Source organism: Chelmon rostratus, chromosome 8, assembly GCF_017976325.1.
Source record: "Chelmon rostratus isolate fCheRos1 chromosome 8, fCheRos1.pri, whole genome shotgun sequence".
NCBI classification, from domain to species: domain Eukaryota; kingdom Metazoa; phylum Chordata; class Actinopteri; order Chaetodontiformes; family Chaetodontidae; genus Chelmon; species Chelmon rostratus.
Genome location: NC_055665.1, coordinates 2,603,834 through 2,616,610, shown reverse-complemented (window position 1 = coordinate 2,616,610; position 12,777 = coordinate 2,603,834). Strand labels below are relative to the sequence as shown.

General features: G+C 42.7%; 1 protein-coding gene across 2 annotated transcripts in view; it reads left to right on the top strand.

The window, feature by feature from the left end:
• Positions 1 to 389: 389 nt before the first annotated feature.
• bbs9 (Bardet-Biedl syndrome 9) overlaps positions 390 to 12,777 on the top strand; it is a 159,406-nt gene continuing 147,018 nt past the window's right edge. For both annotated transcript variants that reach the window (XM_041942228.1, XM_041942227.1), the window contains exons 1-5: positions 390 to 498; positions 2,898 to 3,016; positions 3,679 to 3,829; positions 7,679 to 7,743; positions 7,874 to 7,987. In XM_041942228.1, the coding sequence (XP_041798162.1) occupies positions 2,905 to 3,016; positions 3,679 to 3,829; positions 7,679 to 7,743; positions 7,874 to 7,987 (442 nt within the window). In that variant the 5' untranslated portion in view covers positions 390 to 498; positions 2,898 to 2,904. The remainder of the gene's footprint in view (positions 499 to 2,897; positions 3,017 to 3,678; positions 3,830 to 7,678; positions 7,744 to 7,873; positions 7,988 to 12,777) is intronic.

The following is a 12,777-nucleotide window of genomic DNA, read 5'->3' as shown; positions in this document are numbered from 1 at the left end:
TTTAGCCACAATTACCTCAGCAAATGTTTGCGACACAGTTTAATGTCATATTCATGCTCTGTATTCTGTATAACCACACACTGCCATCGCTATGATCAGTTTATTATCAGTTATTATCACTTTTACAAGTTGGATAAAAGTGTAATTTTTGGACAAGAATTACTGTCAAAGATTTGATTGAGCAGACTATATGTCTAGATAGCATGCATAATCAAAAATATCTGCAACTGTTACAAAAACTAATTCCTATTTTCTCACAGTGGCAGCTGGAAATCAGTAATTAACATAAGATCATAAAACCAGTGTGCCACCAAAAAAACTCATGTTCCCATCAGCCCATCTATTTCCGTTCCTGCGCACAACCACCCGGCTTCTCCGTTGAGCGTCAGTGCCATGACAACAGGACGGTGGCTGCCAGCAAGAGCAGAGAAATGTGATTTTTGTGTGAACGAGGAGTAACAAACCGCGGGTTTTACGGACTGGCTCGTGTATATGAGGGTAAGAAAGACTCGGGAACAAACATGAGTGTGTTTTGTCACCTGCGGAGAGGCTGCGAAAACAGCAGCGACACTGTTCTTGACCTGCTAGCTGGTATCCAGGTAACTTGGAGAGCTAGCTAATTAGCCTGCTAAGCTAAAGTTAATTCAGCCGACTTGACGTTAGCCGCAAGCTAACTTACCTTTGCAGGATCCTTCGATATGTAACCAATTTAAAACAGCTCCTGGAGACATGTATGATTAATTTACTTTATTTTTTGTTGCTCAGTGATAGAGAACTTACTTACCACGACATGAATCCTCCTGGATATAAAACAGCAAACCCACAGGTGTTTGGTTATGCGCTATTGAAGTTTAAGAGCAGGCTGCACAACGTTGATCCCATCCAACGGCAACAACAAATAATTAAGTTGCTTATTTCTTTTTCTCTTCCCTGAGTGTTGAACTGAGTCTGTACTATAGCTACAAAATTAGATAAAAGGTCAGTTTTCTCTCTGAATAATTTCTGAAATTCATAAGGTTCCCAACTGAAACTCATTTCCATCCAATCTAATGTGATGACATACATCAAACCAATAAATATATTGTTATTTTCAAGTTTGTCTAAACAGATATTGTGATATATGGATATTAGAAGATTATTTGGTCATTGGGATATTTATTTTTATATACTAATATTTGTAAGTTGTTTGTGATAGAATGCAGCAACTACAAACAATGCTCTTGTGAACTGTGCGCCATTGTTTCATCTGACACTGCTTTCCGTCACAGGGGACCGAACATTTATCCCCCGGCCGACCCATGTTTAATATCAAGAGGGTAGATGGATAAAGAGAGCAAGGACAAGCTTACATGCCAGAGTGATTTTCAGATTTTCTACCAGCTTCATGCCTGCAGAAAGCATTAATTGAGGCAAACTTTACGGCTAATTTGATTTAATTTTAGTTTATTTGCAAGTGTTGTGTAACAGTTTGTGCCAAGGAAAGTCAAAGAAGCAAGTTAAAAGAAGAAAGGGATTTGTACCATTATGGCCTCCCTGCTGTCAATAGCAAAACAATCAATAATGCTGCACGTAGTGCTGCAACTAATACTTCAGGATCATCAGGAGAAAAACAGACAGTTTTTGGTTGTTGTGAATACAGCAAACGTAAAAGGCTTTGACGGAAGCAAGCCAGGAAGGAAGTATGGCGATTCTGTGTGGATTTCTGTTTTGTCAAATCTGAAAATCATGACACAACAAGTATGAAACCAATTAAAACACCATAAACATTTGTCTATCAAATATCTTGGTAGTAGAAGGTGGAATAATCCCTTAACACCACTCTGTCCGTGTGACAGTGTGCTGTAGATAGGAGGGATTCCCTCTCTGGATTAGCTGCCCATTCCACCTGCTCAGCACTTAGCAAGTAGAAAAGCTGCTTGCACCCACCTACCCCCCTCCTCACTCCCCCACAGTGCTTGCGCTCAGAATCCTGGTGCCATGTGACACGTCTTGTCGTCTGCCATTGGCTGCAAATGTCAGTGTGGTGCACAGAGCCCGGAGCGGACAGTGGTCTAAGCTGTCAACGTGCCAGTGGTCAAACTGATTATCCAGTGCTTCTGTAGTGGCCAGAAGGTTGGTGGTTTGATTCTCTGCCGGCAGGATAAATCTGGGAATGGAAGTGAGAATTAATGCTTGCCCCCTTCTTATAACCTACTGCTCTGGTCCCCGAGAGCAAGGCACATAACCGCCCAATTACTCTACTGGGGCTGCTTGGAGAACAAGAGATAATACTGTATGCAAAAAAAGTTAATTTATTAATTGTGTTTCTTAACAATTGTATTCCTCTTGTCCTTTGTATGCGTCTTAATTCATCCATCCATCCATTATCTATACACCGCTGAATCCTTTGCAGGGTCATGGGGGGGCTGGAGCCTATCCCAGCCGTCTCTCGGGCGAAGGCAGGGGACACCCTTGGCAGGTCGCCAGCCTAACACAGGGCTACACATATAGACAGACAACCATGCACACCACTCATTCACACCTACGGACAATTTAGAATTATCAATTAACCTCAGCATGTTTTTGGACTGTGGGAGGAAGCCGGAGAACACGGTGAAAACCCACGCTGCACAGGGAGAACATGCAAACTCCACACAGAAAGATCCCAGGCGGGATCGAACCAGGGATCTTCTAGCTGTGAGGCGACGCTGCTAACCACCGATGTCTTAATTCATCAGTCAGTCAATAGTTTATTTTAAATTTGTTATATTAAGACCTGGGAGGACTATATATCATTGAAAAATGACACAAATTACAGAGAAACAGATCAATAGGGCAACGCCTCTGTGTACATCACATTCCCAGCATATAAAATCGAACCCTTTCCTTCTTCTGTCTTCCTTTTTTTGTCCAATTAGAGGCAGCATGTCTCTCTTCAAGGCCCGTGATTGGTGGTCGGCAGCGCTTGGCGAGGGGGAGGAGTTTGACCAGGGATGCCTCTGTGTTGGAGACGTGGACAACAGTGGCACCGGACATGGTCAGTGTGTATTGAGGAAAAGACACACCAACCACCTCACAGCATACAGATGCAGGCCCTTGTCTGAAATGTGCCCATGTTGAGGTTTAGATGTCGAGATCAGCCACAGCATAGTAGTAGGTGACAGTAGTTTCCAGTCTGATATCTATACATCCTTAATGTTAATATAACTGGAAATTAAGATTACTGTTGACCTGCACCTGCAAGTGACAGGTTTTCTTCTTTGGCTTCACACAAAACAAACAGGGGAATAATCACAGCCCTAACACACCACTTTTACGCTTAACTATTAAACATAAAGAACAAAAGACTCCCAAAAAGCTGTCCATAATAATTCAAATCAGGTATTCCTCTTGACAGACATGACAGAAATGGAACAATAGGTTGTGAGCTTATTGGCTGTTTTGCTTCGATTTGATTAGTTTCAATAGTGCTTCATACCATTACTTATTGATGCCTCATTTTTTTTAAATGCGGAACAATTCTACAGGAGTGTTGAGCGATAGCAATAATGTGACACTGTTTAGCCCTTTGAGCTCCTGTTCCCTCAGCTGTGATAGTGCCAGCAGCACTCAGGATAAAGCCAGTTGTCGGGGATTAACAACTTCCATCCTGATTTACAACATCCACAACTCTCCTCCTCTGTGATTCTAATTTTTTAGACAAGGTGGTGGTTGGCAGCTACATGGGGATGCTGCGAATATTCTCCCCACATGCCAGTAAGTCCAGCGAGGGAGTTCCGGTGGAAGCCCAGCTTCTGGAAGTCCAGCTTCAGAACGCCATCATCCAGGTGGAAGTGGGCAAGTTTGTCTCGTAAGTAGGCTTCACAAACCTGCCACAAGGCAACCGAAGGGTTAAAACACATTTATACTGCAGCCGTGATGGATGTGACATTTAATGTGGTACCATGGTGAATAAACACAGTTAAAGATGTCGTATTGAACATCAGCGCGTTTCACTCTAATTCAGTTCTCATGAGTTCAGCTAGATGAAAATGGGTATGTTAGTATTTAAGCACTAATGGGTCCAATGTTGGTTGTGCTATTGGTTTCACTCGTAAGACAGTGTCGCTCCTGATAAACCAAGTCACCACAGATCTGTGCTCTGACACCAGGATCATTGATGGTGTTGCTAATCTCTCTCTGCCCCCCCTCCCTCCAGCCCTCTTGGCTACCTTCCTGTACGAGGCCTTCACCTGTGTTAGTGTTTTGTAGGTCAAATTGGCATTAGCCGAATGTCCTGGTATAGAAAGCACCCTTAAATCACTGTCTCATGAATGTAGAGCTCTACCTTATTGTCTTAGGACAAATAAGAGATTACACTCTTCTAAAGAACTAAAGACACAAAGATGTAGACGGCAAAGTAATGTAAATGTAAAAACTTGTACCATTTTAGGGATGCAGCTAATGCAGTTAACAGTTTTCAATTAATTTTCACTTAACTGATTCATAATTTTGTCCAGAAAAGTCCAGAAAATGAAAAAATGACTAGTTCCCAGTACCTACTCTTCAAATTGCTTGTTTTGTCCTCAACATTATATAAAGGTACAAAACAGAAAAGCAACAAAAGCTCACATTTGCTAACCAGCAAGTGTTTCATGTTCTTGCTTTAAAATGAATCTCACTGTTTGTTGGTAATTATTGTTTTTGTGATGTGTTATAGAGATATTGTCATGGATTTTATTGTTGGTGTTTTCTAACGTTTGTGTCATTAACACTGAATTCTACTGTTGCAGTCAGTCTGAGTAAGAGCATCAGCCAAAGGACTAAAATGTAAATTCTGTGCAGAAAAAGAATAAAACATGTGTTGAAATGGCTTTGGGTTTAGTGAGTGGGTCAGCGATCATTGTTGGAGAGGACACAGAGGTGTTGATGGACATTTAAACATTTGACTGTAGATTACAGGACAGCTACCATGTGCTGTGTGGCCACCCAGCCATATCTCTGTTTGTGTTATATATGTGTGCTGCTGCCTGGGAACAAGTCAGAGATCTTTCTTTAACTCTATGTCATGACCTTCGGTGAATTATACGCATTCATAGTATAGATTATAATATAGCCTTACTTTAAACTGCCAGGCAGAAACGCCCATTCATAACTCATCACACCGCTTTTTCATTCATAGAAAAACCATCCCCGCTGTTACTTACCACCACATTAACATGTCTTTTTTCTCTCCCCTGTGATGCATGCTAACCCAAAACCACCATGTCGGGACTTTCTCTCCCTCGTCACGATTTACCGCAATCTATCAGCCACCCAGCGGCACAAACATAGTTGTGCTTATAATGTCAGGCTAACCACTGAGTTGCTAGCATAGCTGTTGGAGCCCAAGAGCCCTATCCTGTGTTGTTATTGCACTGCATAATTGGATCTTAAGAGCTGACCCCCTCAGAGTCAAGGTCAAGTGATATGTGCAAATCCCTCCAGTAAAAATGACTTGTTTTGGAGCGAAGATGATTGAGTGACCCCTCACAGCCAAAACTATTTGAAAGTGGAGAAGAGGAAGGATAACTGGAGGAAAGGAATGATGTGGGATAACAGGATAGTGGTGATATATTACGTAGTGGACAGTTTAACCACTCTTTACATAGCTGAGCAGGAACACGATGAACCTTGTGACCTTTTGTAAAATCCATTTTTGTTATGTCCATAACCTGCGTGAGCCTCAAAGCGTCACTTAAAGCACTGGTCACTGTCACAATAATGGGACTACTGACCTTAACATTGTTTGTGCCTTGCTTTGATCTTTAATGTGCTAGCCACACAAGCAAAAAGGGGAATTAAATGTTCACATGAAATATTTTACAGCCTGAATAAAACATTTAGCGGCAATGGATATTATACAAACCATCTCAAAGAAATGCACAACAACAAATCCACATGTTACTATGGCAACACACAAAAGTGGCACAGAGCCTAAGGCTGACACACACTGACAAGCATAGTCTGTCCCATTCATTTCAATGAGCCCACTGTGTTGACACAGATTCCCAGTAGATTACTTTTCAAAGTGAATGGGATGATTCTACCTTTAACCGGGCAGTTGTTGCAACAGACGATAAAATTGTCGTCATCGTGATGACTTTGCAGAAGTGCAACTGCAGTGTGTGTGTGTGTGTGTGTGTGTGACTCAACTCAATGATCTATTTCTCACACCAGACTTTGTGAGCTGTATTGTACAGCACCTTGCATGTTTTAAACGGACAGCTGTTTTCAGTCCGAACATCCAGTACAGGTGCCTGAGGAGTCTCACAGCGTTGTAATGTTTGAGCCAGATGAGCGCCCAAGCACCACAACAAAAATACTACAAAACAGCTTCAGCACGTTCAACCTTAACTAGTGTGTATAGTCTAAGCATGGTTCACTCCTGGGGTTTTGAGTTTCCATTTCCTTTTAATGAGTATGCACCTTAAATTGCATTTGAGCTGCCACAGTGTGTTGAATAGGGGGATACGAGCATGGGGTTGCAATTGTTCAGTTTGGTAAAAGAGTGAAAGTGGAAGCAAACAGTGATGCATAGACTGTGTACAGTTATTGTTCGCTGTGTTGAGAAAGTGTGCACTCAGTTCTTCAGACCACTTTGAATTCTAATGTAAATTAGGCATAAATTCCCCACCTATCTGTTAAACTACTCAAGGCATTGAACTCCTAACCCTGGCTGCCTTGCGTCAGCCATTGATCTGAACACTATACCTCCCATCGCCTTACTGTGGGTGCACAGGAACCTTCCAGAAAGCGAGGTTTCTGGGAACAGCACTGGTGGTTTGCCTCGAAGGCTTCCCACATCATCACGCTGGAAGCAGAACCCAGCTAAATCAGTCTGTTTGGAAGACGTCGTGTTTAGCTACCTGCGGTTTTTGGCACAGCGTTCTTCAGAGACTGGTGGGCATTTTGGAAGCTGGCCTCGACAGAGAAGCACGTTGTAAATATTGTCGGGGCAGACCGAGGTGGGCAGATGGTGAAAGGTTTTGTTTCAGCACTGACTTGAGTGGTTTTCCAAGGAAGAAAGAAAACTTGCGGGATCCAGTTTTCTCCTCCCTTGTTGTTCTTCTCTCAACAAACATTACAACAGTGGTTCAAAATTTGTAAGACAGCATTTGTTCTGGCTCCAAAAAGTTGACAGATTCCTTCTTTGTGGGTTTGTGGTAAAGAAAATAAGTGAAAATCTCGGATCAGCATCACTGAGACCGTCAGCTACACCTCAACCGTAACCAACGTTAAAAAAAATCCACCAGCTGCTACAGTAATTATTTTGGAAGTTAAAATATGAATGGATACCACCCTTGAGAACATGGGTTCAACCACAGTGGCAGGAAGCATCTGCCCTGCATGCTAAAAAAGATTGTGATTATTTGGACAGATATTGTGTTAAGAGTCATGACTTCAGTGGCATTTCATTTTCTCCGAACAAAAATCTAAAAATGATGATGATGCGATTTTTTGTTGCTGGGGCCTGTACCAAACAAGCATGTTCACTGATGTCCAACATAATGAACAGGAACTTTAACCGGGAAACTGGGGGCTGTAAAGGACATTACATTTTGCTGATTATCAAATTGCTTACCATGAGCTTCACTGTTGTTGGTACTGATCGTGTGGATGATGAGTGTGGTTGAATGATGACTGTCCTGTAACGGAGTGTCTTTTGTTTTCCTTTCAGGTGTTCAGAGCTTGTTCATCTCGCTGTTCTTCACCCCAGGAAGTTGTCAGTCTACTCTGTTTCAGGTAACACACATGCACACGAGCACAAATTGGCTGCTAAATGCTTTTTCTATGTTTTTTGTGTCTCCTTCCACTCTGAATGATTGTTGTCATCAGTCATGTTCAGTGAGACATGTGATCTGTGTACATGCAGGCACTGCTGGAAACGTGGAGCACGGTGACCAGTACCAGCTGAAGCTGGTTTATGAACACAATCTGCAGAGAACAGCCTGCAACATGACCTACGGCACCTTTGGAGGGGTTACAGGTATGGTCAACATTTTAAGTGCTATTACAGCAGAGAAGAAATAACATTTTTGGCCTCTTTCATACCCAATCATGATAATGTCACCTATCACCAGTCAACCTGTTTGTCTGCGGAAGGTGTTTTTCTTTGAGTATTCCACAACTTTCCCAGTCTTTTGTTGCCCCTGTCCCAACTTGTTTGAATGTCGGTGATGTACCTTGAATTGAACATTGAGGAAATTGTCTTTGTACCCTTTTCAATTGACGACATGTCTAAATGATCAGCAAATGATCACAAACTTTTTTATTTATTACAAAACAGATTAGGAGAGATATAAAAACACAGGACTCACATGGGAATGTTTGTGCATAATTACATCTCTTGGTAGGACCTCTCTGAGCTCAGTCATATCCAGCCACAGACACAGATGCACATCATTTACAGTAATGTATACTTAATATCCACCAGGAACAGTGGCTGGTAGAAGGTACTTTTACCATTTTACCAACCATTAGTGTGTATGCATGTTCTTGTACATCTGTCTTTGTAAGAACCAATTTGAAGATATTTTTGCAGAGAACAGTTTGGCTGCTCCTTGTTTTGGGCTGGACCTTCAGAGCTCTGTTTGAGGCTTAAGTCTTGGTTTTAGGGTTAGAGTTTAGTTTGGGGTAAGGGTTTGTGTTAGGTATTTAGTTATGATGTTTAAGGTTGGGATTAGGAGCCAGGGAACGCATTATGTCAGTGTGAGTCCTCACAAGTACACAAGTACACATTTGTGTGTTTGTGTGTGTGTGTGTGTGTGTGTGCGTGTGCGTGCGTGTGCGTGTGAGAGTGAGTGAACATCTGTGCATGTGCCTTGGCAAAAGTGGTAACTGGCAGCACTGGACAAGTACATAAAACTATAAAAGTCTCTAAGAGGAGTGAAGGATGGAAAGAGAGAGAGAGGGGTCATATAGCAGCTCTCTCTCCAGTCAACTGAGTCTCCAGTCAACTGAGCTTTTGGAAAAACCGAGTAGGGGAAAGCCCTTGAGTAGTCAGCATCCAAGAAAAACTCAGACACACACACACGGGGAACCCCCGTTAAAGCAGAGAAAATGGCATTTCCAAATAAAGGCTGTATTGTCAAGGTGTGTGTGTGTGTGTCTGCGCGTGTGTAGAAATTGCCAGACTCTGTGGCCTGGCATGATGGACCCTTCGTTCAATCCATGTTTACAGAGTGTGTGTGTGTGTGTGTGTGTGTTTGATTGATAGAAAGAACAGCGTGGGCTCATTAAAACCAATACCCTGGCCTGAGCTGAAGGCACGTGCATAGTTTGTACCGTGAACCTGTGTGTTTCCACGTGCTGTTTTCTGGTAATACCACATTGAACAGCAGGTTTTGGAGATGCTCTCATGCAAACCCTCACTCTTCAACACACACACCCGTGCATTCTTCGTTGCTGACACATGCACACACACACACACACACACATCCATACATACTAACAGATTTGCACAGACACATTCACGCATCACTGTAACCTCACACATTCACACATAAGGCCACACACTTCAACACACATGATAATTACTCACAGGAATACATGCATATGTACAGACATACATTAGTCTTCTCTCAGCTTTTCTCCTGTTCTTCCCAGTAGTCACCACTAGATGGCAGTGCAAGCCCTGGAATTGCAGTTACTAAAATTGAATGAATGGGTATTGCCTGTATTGCCAATTGTGAGGAAATTCCCTTTTTACCCACCTCTCAGGAGGGAGGTCAGAGTTCAGATACAGAACAGCACCCCTGGATCTGGAACTAATTCAGTGTCTACCTCAGGGACACTGCAGCAGTATGGAGGTGTTTCTGTTCTGTTGCTGAATGACAGAACAGATCAGCACATCACAATATTTCAGATGCTTACAATGTTTAACTGAATTTTTACATTTCAATATGTTTCAGAGGCCGGAGGTTGCCCTCTGCTGAACTAAACAAAAAAAATGATGGAAAAGCATCAATTTACAGGGTGAATTTGCAAAATGTAAAGAAACGTACCGTCTAAAAGACAACTATTCTGTAACTAAATTCTTAATTTTTAATTTCTGCTGCCTTGACATAGTGTTTAGTTTTCCTCACTTTGTTTTATCATCAGTTACCTGCACTGCCGTCGCTGTTTACAGTCCCCCTTAAGGCTTTAACTTAAATGCAAATAGTTGAAGCTGTATAGCATCAAACTACATATCAAGAGAAAAAAAACAGCTGAGAATTTAACAGAATTTACTTTTTCTCTTTTGCTGTTTTTCTCATAGTTTTTCAACCATTTCATTCATCTCACAACCACTGCTCATGCATTGCTTTTCTTCTGTTGAAACTTTACACTGCAGAATGTTTTTTATATAAACTTTATAACGCAATGTTTTTTTCTTTTCCCCCCTGCACTGTTTTATCTTCAAATTATGCTGAAGCAGTCTTTGTTCAATTTTATTCCTCCATTTGACTGTTACACACATTTTATTTGACATCACAGATACAGGAGAGGTTGCTTCATTTGTCCCGTCCCTGTTGAGGTCAGACGAGTTGTTTGGAATAATCTGAGAGTGTTTGAGTCGGGGAAGCTGCTCGCTGTGTGAGCGTTCCTGTCTGTTTCACACAGTTTACACGAAAATGAGCCGATCTCACGGTTGATTGGCTGGTGGAGCACACGCACACACACTCGTAATGATTTGCAGACGCAAAAAAGCACACATTCGCGTACAAACAAATACAGAAATATATATATCCACAAAGAAACACACACACACACACACACACACACACACACACACACACAAGCACACTTGTTTACAGACTACAGAGTGATGGTCATAGCTCTGAGGCCGGACCAGCAAATGTCCGAAGTGTGTGCGTGTGTGCGTGTGTGCGTGCGTGCGTGCTTGTGTGTGCTTGTGTGTGCGTGTGCATACATGTGTATTTTTTTCAACAGACAGTGTGTGTGAGAACACTCTGCTGTCAATGTGTGTTTGGATTTGAAAAAATTGTGTGTGTGTGTGCATACATGTGTGTGCGGTTGTGTCGTGTCTGCTCTTACACGTGTGTGTGTGTGTGTGTGTGTGTGTGTGTGTGTGTGTGTGTGTGTGTGTGTGTGTGTGTGTGTGTGTAGGTCTATAATAGCAGCTATTTAGCAGTGCTGTAGGCGCTGTAATAGCAGCTCTGTACTAATACTGCTCTAATAGCTGGGCTGCCTTTGGGTTTGGGTCACATTCAGGCCACACACACACACACACACACACACACACACACACACACACACACACACACACACACACACACACATACACACACTCTGAGCATGGACTTGCCTTTTCAAGCTTTGGTCAGATGCATACAGATATACATACATCACACATAGACACATGAACCTACACTTATGCACAAGAAAAACTGGCACACACACACACTCACTGGTTCCCAAGCATGCATGGACACACACATTCACACATACCTACACACTCTCTCTCTGTCTCACACACACACACACACACACACACACTCCGTCACTCACACAGGGAGACGAGGCTCTGCCCACTGCAGTGTGCGGCCAGCCTCTGTGCTTTGTTGGCTGCTCTGTGTGCTTGTTCAACATGTCTTATTAATGACACTAATACAGGCCCGTTTCCTGCGCTGTGTCTGAGCTGTGGCGCTCTCATACAGAGCTCTTTGACACGTTATACCTGGGCGTGGGCGTGTGAAATTACACATGCACAGTTGCTATTATGGCACAGCCTGGCTCTCATTTTCAGTACGTAGCACTTTTCTTATTATTGATGATACAGCGCAGTGTCAGGCTGTCTGAGTGCATGTTGTTTTGACCCTGGTGCTGCTTTTCAGGGTGGGAAACGACCACCAGACACCTGACAAATCGGTTAAGTGTTTGTCTGGGAGGAAGGTCCACTCCTCAGGTATCCTGCTGTTTTTGGATTCCTGACAAGACAAAGCATGTTTATTCAAAATTCTATCCAAAGAGTGACGAAATAGATTGTCATTTAGGACAAATCCTGAACTGAATGAAAGCAAAGGTGGTTTTAGCTTTTAATTTAATTATGTCAGTTTCAAAGTGGCAAACACAGCAGACAAATAACCGTGAACTGACAATAATGTGTTTCAGATTCAGGTTTCAGGTTTTAACAAAAGTACCTGGTGCAGTAGACCAAATGAACACACACACACACACACACACACACACACACACACACACACACACACACACAGACATAAACGCTCACTCATGCATGAATGTAAATCCATCCATATGCAGACATACACACTCTGCTGCAACATTTGCTTCTGGTTCGTTACCAAACATTGTGTTATGCACCCTTCAGGGTGTGTCTGCGGTACGAGAGACCTTGTCCTTCAGCTTGTTAGTGGCCACCCTGAACTCCGCTCATCACTCAAACGCGCGCACACACACACAGATGCACGTGTTTATACAGAATAGGTGTGTAGGAGTGTGCAGCTTTTCTGTCTAAATCCTTGGTGATAGACGTAGAGTGTGTGTGAGTGTGTGTGTGTGTTGCGCTGTAGGTGGCTGTCTCCCTGACCTCTAGTTGATGGCAGTGTGAGTTTTAATAGCGTGTTGAGGCCTAATTATAGTTCTCTGGTCACACAGCCCCACTGCTTTATGGCCATGTGTGTTGCTGAGTGTTTGTGTGTGTGTGTTAGGTCCTAAATCAGGCCTTTCCTAACAAACACACACTCCTGTACACATTCATATCCAGAGCCAGGTGTGTGTGTGTGTGTGTGTGGAGGTGTTAATGGAGATATCAGA